The sequence below is a fragment of the Psittacula echo genome (genome assembly GCF_963264785.1).
Source record: "Psittacula echo genome assembly, chromosome: 3".
NCBI classification, from domain to species: domain Eukaryota; kingdom Metazoa; phylum Chordata; class Aves; order Psittaciformes; family Psittacidae; genus Psittacula; species Psittacula echo.
Genome location: NC_137736.1, coordinates 114,531,243 through 114,545,821, shown reverse-complemented (window position 1 = coordinate 114,545,821; position 14,579 = coordinate 114,531,243). Strand labels below are relative to the sequence as shown.

At 37.2% G+C, this 14,579-nt stretch overlaps 1 protein-coding gene across 1 annotated transcript in view; it reads left to right on the top strand.

The window, feature by feature from the left end:
• ARHGAP42 (Rho GTPase activating protein 42) overlaps positions 1–14,579 on the top strand; it is a gene marked incomplete at both ends in the record, with an annotated part of 156,252 nt that overhangs the window by 76,534 nt on the left and 65,139 nt on the right. The window contains one exon of the mRNA XM_080613419.1: positions 9,102–9,173. Within this exon, the coding sequence (XP_080469545.1) occupies positions 9,102–9,173 (72 nt within the window). The remainder of the gene's footprint in view (positions 1–9,101; positions 9,174–14,579) is intronic.

The following is a 14,579-nucleotide window of genomic DNA, read 5'->3' as shown; positions in this document are numbered from 1 at the left end:
CTGAATAACTCATAGATGCTTTCTTGCCCATAACCACTGCACTCAAGAATCGACATGTTAATTTTTTCTCAGACGCAGGAAGCCGGTAAAAAAGGTTTGAGCATTAGTACTTGTTGCATGATTCTGTCAGCCTTTGCATAGCCTTTCCCAGAGCACATTGCAGAGCCTGGCTGGGAGCTGGGAAGGTCTAAAATGCCACCGTGAACTCGACAATTGGCACAGAAGGCTGATATCCAAAACTTGTGTCAGTGCATGGGTCTTACAAGTTTACTCCTCTGTTGCTGTTTAAGAGCCCAGGAGCAGCAGCTGACACCAGCGGTAGGACTGGCAGGCTGGGGTTGGCTTGCACAGACACTGTTAGTAATTCAGCAAAGTGCTTTTCCTTCCATGTACTCCAGCAATGCAAAGTTCAAGCAGCACTTCCACCCTCCAAACTTTTATTGCTAATGAGGGCCCTTTATTCAAATCCATTTCCTGGCAAGGCACACTTTGAGAGGAATGAAGTCAACTTTGTTAGAAGTTACTGTGGGAGGGCAGCAACAGCATTGTTAAAACCTATGTCTGGACAATTCCCTTGCTACCGTTCTTTGCATCCTAATTTCCCCGTGAAGCCTAATTAATGACATGCTAGCGTTTACATCTTTATTCAGTAACTGTAATTGTTTGATATTTGGAACAGAGACTTGACACTTGAGAAGAGCTGTGCAATTTTTTTAAATTGTTATTTTTTCAGGCAAAAAAAAATGCAGTTATAGGGAAGAAGTTAAATTTTAAAATTTATCGTTTAAAAATAATATTAATTTTGAATTTTCACCTACCACTTCAACTGCATTATAAAACAAAACCTATCTAAATTTGTTTGGGCCCCTTGTGTACATAGATGTTTCTTTTGGGGAGTAACTTAACATTTTAACAAATACGAGACTCCTTTGCCAGTTTGTATGCTGTGAGTGGGAGAGGAGAGAGAAGTATTCACTCTGCAAACACTTTTGAGTCTACGATCTGATTTCCTTCAGTTTAACACACATAACTAGTGTGTGTTTATGATCATAAAACTAGCCATGGCCCTTAATAATTCAGCTGAATTTCATTGTCTTGATACCAACCTCTAGCATTGAGTTTCTTGAGACCATTAAGTATTACTAGCAAATCTCATTTTTATTTCTTAGAATCGTTATCAGCTGCGGTTTTTCATTCCTCCATTTCCTTATCTTGTAAAGTGTATTGTGTTGCCTTTCTTGAAGTCTATTTTCACTTTTATCAGTATTATTTATAGATGATAATAGCTATAGTTTTTCATGTAGTCTCTTAAAAGATGTTTTAAGTGTACATTTTTGGTATAATAATTTTATGAAAGAGTGAGTATATTTTAAAAGTCTGTAGTAAAAACTTAAAGACATTTTTAAAGGTTAACATCACATGGCTTTCCTGTTGTAATCTGGGTTCATGAGATACTGTTGAATATGGTAGCTGGAAAAGATACTGTTTGACCTTTCTTGGGTCAGATATTTGAGGTATTTAACCTGTCTTTTCATTAACTATCTAAAAAGAAAAATCTAACAGTCTTTTGAGATCTGCAGGAAAATAAAGAATTATGAGAAAATAGGAGAATATCTGACTTCATACATATATACATTTCGACATATTATGGAACATGACTATTTTCAGTAATCCATTTTCTTAAGGCTTTGTTCTGTGCACCTTGAAGATGTACAGCAGAATTAACGTACGGGTGTTTGTAGCAATTTCACTTCAGCTCACAATGCTTGAAAGGCGTGCGATGTTCCTCTGAGAACAAATCTACTCTCTATACACAGATGGATTGTATTATATGGTGTAAATAATTTTTAAGGCTCTCCATGTAATGTATTAGATATCTCATTGCCACTGCATGTTATCAGAAGCATTTTTTTCACTGGGTATGTGGCAGGTTTGTAGCCTCTGACTTTACTGCTAGTTGGAGTGATTGATCATGTGATTGATCATGTGTATCTGCTGCATTTTCTCAACTCAGCAGCACAGTTTGGGCATCAGCTATTAAAATGTCTTTTACAGTAAATTTAGTTTGCCAAAGCAGACCATTTAGTAGAAGGTGATTATAATACATACAGTTTCTGTTCCACATGCAAACAGTGGGAATTTGGGTAGCTGCTTCTTGGTGCTGTTTGAAGTTGTGCTTGAAGCATTAGTGATCTGACAGTGCCCAAGGATCTTGTGTTTATGACCAAAACAGATTAGCAAACAAACATTAAAACTTAACTACTATAAAATAACAATAATTCTGGGAATTTAAATATAATGATATTTTCTCTTTAAATATTTATAAGGCAACAAAGACATTTTAAGCTTACTGCAAATTCTCAGATGTAGAATTTAAAACAGATGGAATGAATATTTAGCTTTCCCCTCCAGAGACATCACAGGCAATGAATGCATTAAGTGAAAAAAATAGTTAAAGGGAAATAGCATTTAAAAAGTATTAAATGGGCATGTAGATAATAGACTTTATCTAGATATGCCAAATACCATTTTTCCATCTTTAAAAACTTTTAATATATGGAAATTTTGGGACAAACTTTACTCTCCTTTGCCTGCAATGATGATTTCAGCCAGAAATGATCTTCCTCCTTATGCAAAACACAAACTGTTGAGATGCATGTGAAACTTGCTGCCGTAACTTCGTGATGCAGGTATGCTCTTCTGAGTGCCTTTTATACCTTCCCTATGTGTCTTGTCATTCACTGAACAATATCTCAAATCAGAGTCCAGTCTTGCCATGTGGTTTATGAAGAGATGAACAACTATTAAGAAAAATGATTGTGAGATGCTTGAAGTCCTATGTAAGACCTCTTACTTCCTGTATAGTTCTGTTAAATATTTGTCCTGTACTTCAAGACCTTGCCATTAGATAACATCATGATGTTCACCTGTTTCTGGAGCAGCGTTAAGTGAATAGTATCAGGTGATGGGAGCTGCTGATTTTTAAACATCATCTTTTTTTCTTTTGGTTTCCATACTCGGCTTCAGAGCTCCCTGGATGAGCCCTATCTCTGTCAGGCTCCAGTTCACTGCCATGTTCCAGAGTCAGCTGGTGAATCTGGCACCTTAATACCCATTAATGACAGAAAGTATGAGTAGAGAGGTAGCATGCTGTCACAGGACTCTGTGATGGAGAGCAGAATGCTATTTCTGAGACTGAATGAAGACCCATCATAAAGAGAAGTGATGTATAATGGCAGATTTCTGGTTTAACACTCAGAATAGCCTTGATCAGATGAGCAGTTTTGATGTACCTATTTCAGCACTCCGCACATGTATTAGTTGGTGATAATTGTAGTAACTATGCTAGAAATTAATTAAATAAAAAAATAAAGAAGTATAAAATATTTTCCTTTTTTTTTTTTTCTCCTAAGGATAAGCCATATTCTGTATTACCTAATGTAATAAAATTTAACTTCTGTGTTCCCTGTTTAACCTCACTTTAGAGTTAAAAGTGTATTTGACTTTTTTTTTTTCTTGTAAATTCTGAAGCAAGTAAATTGTTCCACTATTTCATTGGTTGTAGTACTCTGGGAATTTATTAATCATTTTGGGAGTATGATTGCATTTGTAGTTCTGTTGTTTGGTTACATGTTAGGAGTGTCATATACCTTTGAGTAACTTAGGACTGTGAATTCAACTTGAGAGTAGCTTTCAGTGAGTCTTGTACTATCCATAATGTTTATCCTGTGTCCAATCTAGCTTCTTTCTTCTGAAAGAGAACCACCTCTACTGCCCAGTCCCAAATTTCTTCGGGTTATTCCAAAAAACTTTGAGCGAGTTTGGAATACTCCTGAGTAAGAGCAGACTTCAGGCCCAGTGGCCCAGACATTCATTTACTTTCTATTGGAAACATCTCAACAATGTTATATTTAGGCTTTATACATCTACTCAGAATTATCGTCACGGAAGCAGAATAGCAAACCTGATTTTGATTGCAGAAAACCTGGCAATTTCATGATGTGGTGCATCTTGTCTGAAACATGTTCAAATGGATCACAGGAATCCTGTGCTTATTTCTCCCCATTGATTGGGAAAGGAAGCTTATGTGTCTTTATCAAGCGCAGAGAATGTGAATGTCTAATGTTGAGTGACTGAGTTAATTGTCTGGTATGCTCCTGAGACTTTGTACTCGTGTCGTCATTGAGATGGTAATGTCCTCTGTTAGATCTTGCTGTTGGCAGGGCATGGACTGATTCAATAAGGGACACAAAGGTCAAAGATTTTGTGAGGGAGCTGCTACTTAAACTCAGAAATACGTTGTTTCTTTCTCTAATCTATTAATGCCAGTCCTTACAGCTTACATCTTTCTGTTGTTACTTGGCCCCACAGAAAGTTAACCAGTATTAGTACAGTGTGGTCTCAAAGGTCCAGGATTTCAAGGTCATTCACAAGGGTTGTCTTCTGGGAGCTTCTGCTTCACAGTCATTGCAGACACAGAGGATATTGGTGCCTCCTTTCCTTCCACGAGGATCAAGTTGCTATGTTTATGGATGGTTGTAGTGGACCGTGGGATCTTTGAGTGCTGAGGTACCATAAATGTTGTAGCTTGCCATGGAGATGGAGATACAACAAAAAAGGCAAGATGTTTGAGAGTGGTTGGGATGTTATTTGGTTTGTACTCCTTGTACCCTCATCTGAGATAGGAGAAGTCATCTTCACCTCATTTAGGAGCACATGGAAACATCTAGGAAAGCATATGCCTGAACTTCAAGACTGTTTGGTGTGAACTGAATGAAATGTGGTTTATATAAACACTTGATTAATCATTCATGTACTGATGTAATGAAAATACTTTTAATTCTTTTTAATTACATGCCATGCTTAATGCACTAGTGGATAGTTCAAAAATAATTTAAAAAAAAAGGTGGTGCAATCAGAAATTTCTGAAATGAGGTGTACTCGCTCATTCCTGCCACTGAGCTCACAAAACGTAGTGATTGCAAACTGTAATGTTTTCTTGCTTTTAAGGAACAAAGGAAACTGCCAAATGGGAGAACAAGCCCAAGAGGGCCTCCTGATATTTGATGTTCTCCCCACCGAGCTTCTTGACACAAGGTCGCATCTGGTTAGTGATCACAAAAATGGTCACAGTACTCTTTGCAAGGTTTGCTTGTTTTTATACTGCTCTCAGCAACCTTCTTAGCATGACAGGGACTGTTTGTCCTTTGATTTTATTTATTTTCCTTCTTTTTTATTTCTTTTTTTTTCCACTTCAAGTGCAGTCCTGAAGTAATCCTTGGATTGATTTCCCTCAGTGAGGGCCTTAGCTTTTCTCTGTTCAAATAGCACACAAAATGGTACAGGTGCAGACCTGGGGCTCATCATGCTTTCAAAAATGTAAATTTATTTTTAAACATATATTTTATGTGTAATTTATTTTTAAACACAAGCTACATCATATAGAAAAATAGAAAATAGCATTCACTTGACAAAACTTAGAGAAAAGTAATTTATTTGGCCATATGTAGCTACTCTCAGCCTTGATTGGCATCCACTTGTGTAAGTGTATTAAGACCACTTGATAAAGCACTACGATTTTGCTGAAGTGATTATTGCCTTATGCATTGTACATGGAAGTGTCCAACCTCTGTTGTTACCAGCCAGTAGTTATAACTTTCTAATCTGAACCTGCTTTGCCATCATCTGAATTTCGACTGCTTGAAATAACCAGCATTGGTAATGATCTCTTTAGAAAATTAGCACAAGCTTGGATATTGTTTGATGTCATCTTTTGCTTGTAAATATGAGAAGGATTAAGATATACTCTGAATATTTTTTTTGTTGTTGTTTTATAAGTGATTTGTCGTTGTAATGTTTTCCATACAAAGCTGTAAAAATATTTGTTACAGGCACTGAAATTCAAATTATTAACTTTATGTAATATTTGTACTTTTTAAATTTGAAATAGAAACTAAGGACTTGAATACATGGCAAATGTTTTATCATGACATATTTGTATTCTTTGTAGCATGTAAACCTGATACATAACTGAGTTCATAAATGCCTTGTAGTCTGTATGTGGTGTCTGCTGTTATATTTAAAGTTATATTGATTAGGATCTGTTGATACAGGCCACAGACTGAAAGAAGTGGGGTTTTTTTCTGACAGATTAGATGTTAGGAATTCTTAGGAATTGAGAGAAGTATTTCAAATTAAGTTATTTCTTTTTATCTAGTGGAGCAATATATTTCTACATCAGAAGTGCGTTACTATGAATATTTTAGCTATGAGATTTGTTGCCTTCTCCGAATTAATTTAATTAGTATTTTTCAGAAGTCTTATACCAACATGAAGCAAATCAATATTTGTAAGCATTCAATATTTGTGAGTCATTCAGTATTTTAGGGAAATGAGTTTTATTTCCCATATGCAAGTGTGGTAATTCTGTGTTGCAGTGAAAAGTACTTGCAGGAGATACAGAGCAAAAAAAGATGTAATTCAGATAAGCTTGATTAAATTCCTAATTCTGTTGCTGCCAAAATGCATCACTTGATATTGTTGCTGTCTTATTCTGGCAATTGGGAATCCTGTTAACTTAATTCTGTCTGTGACCTACCTAGTTCTTAGCCCTACAAATAAAAATGTAAAGCTCGAAAGATATTAACTGTTCTTTTACTGCAATTCAGCATTATGGATTGTCACATGAAGCTCAAAGCTTTTAGTGCTTAAACAGCTTAAAATTTCTGTCTGTATTGTTAGTGTTTAATAGCAAATAAGCATCTGCATCAATGTTTTAGTTAAATTTCTGTTTATATCCACTGGATCTACCCAAGTAAAAGGAGATGAAGAATGTACAGTCTGCATATCATTCACTGTCCTGAATTCAGGGCTAGAAAACTAATTCATTTGGAGAACTCAGTCAAAAAATTAACATTGACTTAAATTTAAGGAAAGCTAGAAAATGGAAATGCTCGGATTTAGTTTTAGTCTTCCCTTTCTAGCATAACAACAGTTTGGTTTCTAACAAGGTTATGTTAGTTGATGTTGATTTTTTTCTTCTAAAAGCTTAAAAGATTGCTAGTCAAAAATGTCTTCTTAGCATTGATGTCTCACCATGTTGTCTCAAAGGCCATCAGAGCATATTGAGATGCTTCAGTTACACAGACAGAAAGGGACCTCATAAAATGTCAAAGCTGGCTGACAAAAAGGATTTAAAATGTTTATTTTTCAATATTTTTTACAATTTCAGCATGATTTTGGTGGTAGTTATTTTAATGGTAAAAATCTAAAAGGCAGAGAAAAAGCTTTTGTACATAAAAAGGAAAGAAAAGGTGCATCCATGCTTCTGTGCCAGTGACTCCAGCAAGCCTTTGTGGTTTCCGTATGTGCCAAAAGCCATACGCAGGCTCTGCATGCTGCTGAAACTTCCAGCTGCTGTTTCCAGGTGTATGCACTGCAGTTCTGCCTGACTGTGAGCACGTCATTTAGCAGTTCTGCACTACCTAGTGATTCTTGCATAGAGATTATCTTTTGCGAGAGGCATGCACTTTGCCTTGTATAAAGTATTGAGTCTTGAGACACTGTTTGAAAATGTCCACTTGGAGGGTAACACAATTTTGTAGTTTGTTGCAATTGAACTGATTGGAGGAAGTTGAATGCAGTGAAAGCACAGTGAGTGCTGTGAAAGCACTCCTCCTCATCCTCTGTGCCTGGTTTCTATTTTAAAACGTAGCACATTTTGATCACTGTGTCATTGAGCATGCCAAGTGTTGCCTTTGCTGTCTTGGACTTTGTTACATTGGGATGTCAATGAGAATCTCAGTTTTTCCTGAAACTTTGCCCTACTGAGAGATGTGGTGGTTCTGTGGTCTTTTGAATTGTAATGTTAGGTTTGGGAGGAAAGAAAATGTGCTTGTGTTTCAATGGGTTTATTCTATATGTTTATTATTACAGCCTTTTGGGAGGTTTTCATGCTCAACTGACAATGTAGCTTTATCAATTGTTGTGATGGAAGAGTCACAAGAGCTACATTCATTCACGTTTGGCTTAGGTATGTGTTAGCTTTGCCTAGACCTCCAAAACTGCCAAAGCCCAAATGTGGAATGTGATGAGTATGGTAAAGACTGGGCTGGTGAGGAGAAAAAAGCTATTCATGCAAAAATCCAAAAATTTTGCCTGTAGATAGTATAATAGAATATTGTAGTGTGTTTTATTATGCTTTATTTCTGATGTGTTGGCAGTTTTCAGTTTCTTCTGAGTTTTCTGCAGTGAAGTCATGTACTTGTTTATTCTGCCTGTCCCTAAGAGGCACATGGTGAAATGCTAGGGGTTTTTTGGTGAGTGGCACAATGGCATGGCTGGCATTTGTATTCTGCTGCATGTGTGTTTCCAGCTGAAATGACTAGGGCTCATTTTGGGTGATCGCTGCTGGGAATGGTCTTTACGGAGGGGTTCCCAGGACTGGATTTACACTAAATAAACAGAGGCTGTGAGGGAAAAACTGTGATTCATAAGGAATCCTGTTTTAGGTTAAAGTGGTAGAAATAACTGCAGGGCATCTTAGATTAGTTTAAAAACTGGCAAAGTAGAAGGAATCTAGAGTGTTTTGTAAATTGTCCACTTCTCATTTTAGAGTTCTCTGCCTTACTTTTCCCCTGTTAGCCAAAATACCCCAAGATAGCCAAAAAGGTTCAGCAGTCAAAGATTCAGATTCTGTATACACAAGCTTTTCTAGGCAGTGCTGTCAGTACTACGTTTGTCTTTTCTGTTCTGCCAAAACGTGTCTGAAAGTTTTTGTTTTCTATTCTGGTTCTAGGCAGGACAGAAGGAATGGAAGTAAAATACCAGAAAACCCGTCTACATATTGCAGAGAAGCTTGCTACATCATTCATTACAATTGCTTTAGAAATTGCTTCATGAAAGAGATCAATAGTAGAGTAACGAACATGTGTGTTGTATGTTTTCTGTAAAGAGGACGTAACTGTTTGACTCACCCATATGTTCTTACCAGAATGTTACAGGCAAGATTTTTTCAGTCTTACACAGTGGCAGAGTTAGAGTGACTCCACTCCAGCAAATACTCTGTTTTAAAAAGATATGTCTTATGTTTAACTTTGCAGATCCAGAATGCTAATGATGTGCTAATAGCACCGCTGGAGAAGTTTCGCAAAGAGCAAATAGGAGCAGCGAAAGTAAGTGGCTGTGGAAATAGTTCTTTTTCATTTCATGTTTATTTGAGTTTATCAGTGTGTTTTGAAGGCTGGATTGAAAACAAGTATTTTGTATTCAAGCATACTTGATGCTATCCTCATTAATGTGTTAGTAAATTATACTGGATGCTTTGCTTCAGAGAAGGAGACGATTTAAAAATGGAGTTTGAAGACTGATTATATGCATAGGGTACAGATCTTACTGCTGTTGCACATTCTTACCATCTGGAGTTGCGTTCATATTCTGATGTCTGCCTTCATGTTAACATTGCATCTTGGGTTAACCCAGAATGGCACAGAATTGTTCAACAGCTGATCTGGGTGCAGTGGCCCTCAAGTGGCTATTGTATAAAGATGGAAAGAAGTCAGAGTGTTTCAGCCATACTCTCTCACTTGTCTCTGCTTTCCCTCTCCACTTTACATGGCTGATGCAATGCAGAGTATTCATCTTCATGTTGCCCAGAGATTTTTACATGGTGGAAGTGCTCGAGTTGGTGGTTTAAGCCAGTTCTTTGGTGTTAAGTGTTAAATTTGTGTTAAAGAATTAGTGCAGATTGTCTATACCAGCGTCCAGTTGTCAGCCTAGGAAATGAGATATACTGGGGAAAAAGATGTTGAAATGAACCATTAGACTAAAAGAGCTAATTTCAGCCTGAACTTGGTAGTCTTGAGTGGTTATCAGTGGCTGTTTTGATCACAATCTCAGAGAAATGCATAAAGGCTGAGGTGGTCAATTAGAGATATGTTTAGTAGCATTTCCTTCTGTCTACATAAATATGCTAGTTCTGAAATCATTTTGCATCTTGTATTAGTGCTTATACATTTTTCCAGGAAATTTTCCATTTGTAAGGTTAAAAGGGTAGAAAAAAATACTTCTTTTTGATGTTGTAGCTGAGGTTGCGCATGTGCTGTACTCAGCAAACCTCAGAAGAAGAACAGAGCTCTTGGAAAGAGAGACGGAGAGTTTACACTTTTTGTACTGCTCTTGTGAATTTGTAGCAGACAGATGAGGCTACTTCCACACAGGAACTAAGTAAATGTTTGAGAAGAATTTTTACTGTGAACTTGAGGTCAGATTTTTCTGAGATGGATGTTCTTTACCCTCTTACTTGATATGTTTTTGTGTACAGCTGCATTCTTCTCGTCCCACCCCTATGCTGCTGTGAGATGCAGGGCTGGGAGTTTATTTACTATGCTGCACAAATCAGAATTTAATCCCAACACAAAATTATTTCTAGTTTTCAGTAGGTTTTAGTTGCATTGTTCAGTTCTTTGTGTTACCATTTTATTTCATATTCCTATAGTTCAGGGGGCATCATTCATCTCTGCAGAGCCCTGTTTGAAAGCCTAAACTGCTGTACTATTGACTGTCCTAGTTTATCAGAGAGGCAATCCACAGGCAATTCTGAGAGCCCTCTGCAGATGCTCATGTCTCCCTTGGCTATGTCACTCAGTAGATGTCAACACATATTTAATGATCTAATTGAAGATGAGTCCTTCATTTTCTGAATCAACAAGTATTTAACAGAAAGTCTGGGCCCTGCAGGACTGGTTGAGTCCTCTCTGTATAGGATATCACAATGGCTGGTTTCTTTTCCATATCCCTTCCAGATAAAATATGGACATTTGCCCATCTTACATAATTTGTGGAAATAGTGATCATTTTGACTTCTTTGTGGTCACACAACAGTGTGCCAAATGAGTTCAGGAGGGAGCGTGGCTCAGTTAATTCTTATTCCACTGTCTAATGGACTTTCTTATGCAGTGTTGCATGTGTTTTGGGCAGCCCAAGATGTTGGCTTGACACAGTGATACTATATATAGAGCTCTTCCGGCTTATTGTTGTATAAAATGTCAAATAAACTCCTACTTTCTTGCATTGCTCATAAAGTTCAACTCTCAGGCTCAAAAAATGAGAGATTCGTACACCCAGATGGTGACACAAACATTCTCCTCTGGATTCATTTGCATCAGTGGAAGCAATTACAGTTGGCCTTTAACTAAATGGAATCAATACAAAGAAGTGAGAGATTAGTTATATTTAATAATGTTTTTCTAGTAATTACAAGATAGCAGCGTATGAGCTAGGAATAATAAGACCTTTGTGAAGAGTAGAAATCTGGGCTTTCCAAAAGTCAATGCTAGTAGAATAGAGAATGTGGTCAGATCACTTACCTCCACTTCTGTTCACCCAGCTCAGTCCTTGAGTATTTATGAACTCTTACAGATGCGGGATGAGTTGAGTTTGCTTGTTATTTGTCTGCAGTTAATGAAGGTGTGCACAGAGATTTGGCTCTTTAAACTCCTCTAGAGTTATCTGAACTGATAGCCAAATGAAAAAATAGATACTTTCTTATTGCTTGGGTTTCAGCTGGAAGCTTCAGAGGACAATGAGAATGTCACTTTTTTTTTGAGTTCTTCTCTAAACATGCCAGCTGTATGGACCATATGTCACCTGTTACTTTTTGCTCTGAAATACCGGGTTTGAGCTGGTTTTACTCCTTGTATTAACTTACAACAGCATATAGAATTTTATTCATTTCAGACCCAAACTTGCTCCAGTTTGTCTGCTATCTCTCTCCCCTCCAAAAAACCAGAAAATTTCTGTTCCTGTCCAAAGAGAGGCTGAAATAGTGCAACAGGATGACTGATAGTTGTGTCATATTATATATTTCTAGAGCTGTGAATTTTCAATTAATTTGCATTGTAACATCTTGTGGACCAACATTGTAAGAGATTAGGTATAGAAGCAGGAGGTTAATTATATGTATGCCTTTTGTATTGGCAGTTTCAGCAGTAGCTAGAGATTCAAGCAGCTGGTCTTTGTGAGCAGTCTTACATTGTTAGACCATATTTTATAAAAAACAGTGATGAGTGCTGGATTCTCTCTCTTTTAATTTGTCTTTGAAATGATCATTTCTAGTACCTTGTTAAGCTGTGTTTCCAAATTTATGGAGGAAAAAGAAAATATGGTAAGGTTGTGTTACCAGCATACATAATCAGAAATTATACTAGGTACTACTGTCAAGATTTTGGTTTGGGGAAGATTATGTGAGAGAGCACCTAAAAGTGCTTACTTGGTTTTTTTCTTTCTTTTCTAAAACACCAGATAAAATTCAACTGGAGATAAAAACAAGCATACCCCCCCCACACCCTCCCCCCGCCACCCTGCCACACACATGCAGGAAAAAAAGAGAAAATGTTATAAATTAATGACAGTTTTTACTATGATAGTCACTGTTTTATTTTAATAAGTAACTTAGCCAGGTTTTTGCTATCATGATGAACTGTTGTAGGACTATGCTACTGCTGTGTCTAATACAGCGAATGAGAATATTTACTTCTTTATTCAAAGCTATATCAAGTTTAGGCAAAAAGTACAATCACAGAAATCATAGAGAATATGGAAGATAAAATATATCCTGTTAATGTTTCGAAGCTATATTTCAAATACAAGGACAGCATAAACCTGGAGTGCAAAGTTCAAGTGGTTTTGGAACGTCATAAGAGTAACATTAAAGACTAATTCTTCACGTGCATTTCAAAAACCTGAAGGTACCCAACAAATAGAGAAACTTTCCCCATGAAACGTTAGTGTTTGTAATCAAACCAGCAATACACAAATCCCCATCACTTGCTCTTCTCGATTTATACTACTTGCTCTTCTGTTTTTATTGCACATATTTCAGTTCTTCCTTTTCTGTACACACTCAGTTTAAATAAAGCTGAGTTCTCTCCAGAGACTACACAAACCCAGCTTTGCATTGGATAGCCTGTTGATTTACTCCATCTGAGTTTAAAGAAATGACCTCTGCAATTACTGCAGAAACACGAGCAAAAGCCGGGTGAGGTAACTGGGAAAGGATTTCAGGCACGAAGCATTTTCCCTTTTTTGGTCAATGTGGTCTGCAAGTCCTCAGCTGGTAACATTGGTGAGATCACTGTGTGATGTGTGATGTACAAAAAGGCCAAACTTTCATGTTCTTTTTATCCATTGACTACAGTATTTAGCAATATTTGTTCCAATGTTCGTTGACCTTTAGTACAACTTAAATCAGATCAAAGACAACAGAAGCAATTTTGGTTTTAAGACTTAAAAAGCAAGTTTTGTTTCCTCCTTACAGTTACATCTGTTTGTTTCCTAATATTATTTATTTTGGCCAGGAGGATTATTTTTTATTATTATTTACTTTCATTCATTCATTCGAAGCTGTGAGTTCCTTTCTACTTGGGAAACAAATCCATGTTCACTGCTGGGATTAATTTTCCTGCATCTCTGTTCACATCTATACTTGCATGATGTAGGCAGGCAGGAGCTGGCACACTCCCTCTGTTTTATTTGGGTTGTCCAGAAGTTGAGGATCATAAAACAAGAAGAAAACACCAGATTTTTGGAGTCTGTCAGAAAGTTGTCAAAGCTGAGGTTTAGATAGGGATCACTAGAAATGCCAGAATGCCCATTTTGTGAACTGGTTTCCTTGGTATCTAATCAAATTACAGCATTTGTTGTCCTTTAACTGAGAAAAATGCCTGACCTTGCTCTAGTAGGTACAGCGAAAGGGGTTTCATTATAAGCAGCATCTGTTACTCAAGGTTTGATACTTGTGTCCACTAGTTTTGTGATATTTTAATGCCAGTCTGAACCTTAGAGGGGAGGAGGCCAGTGAAAGGAAAGAGAAATAGAGGCCAGGATAGATGAGGTCCAAATGTTTTGAGTTAAAATGCAACACAGTTTCCCAAAAATGTTTACTACCAGAGTTACCTGATAGCTTTTTTGATAAGAAGCTTATTTTACAGGCAAGGAAATGCAGCAGTTCAAACCTGTGTTGTTTTCATCAAGGCCTTTAAAGCACCCTACATTAGGCATTATAATTTAGTTTATACAGGGGTTAGTATAAGAAACTCCCTTTGCCCAAGGAACTGGGTAAGGGGGAAAGGGCAGTGAGTTTTGTTTATGGGGGAGATTGTCTGGTTAAGGAGAAGTTACTAATTAGAAGATCCCAAGGGGCAATTAGAGATTGGTCTGTTGTTTTATTTTCCTTAATGACCAGGTAAAAACCATCTGGTGGTGCTGACACAGCTTGGGATTGCATATGTTGGGAGCGTTGCCAAGATAGAGGAGGACTGTAGGATTGGGAAGAAAGTGTAAGATGAAATGACCAAGTGTGAGGAACTGAGGCTGCTCAGTGGTCATGACACAGCTGCAAACCAAGTAATAGGCTGTACGGATAAAAAGCTCAAGTGGGAATCTCTTTAGCTGTTAGAGGCTTTTAGGGATCTATGTCTGGTAGGAAGAGAAGTGCAAATTTTCTTTAGATTTTCCTTTACTTGTATAAATCCTGGAGTTTCGGATCAAGTTCGTGAAATGTGAAAGAGTTGTAAACTGCA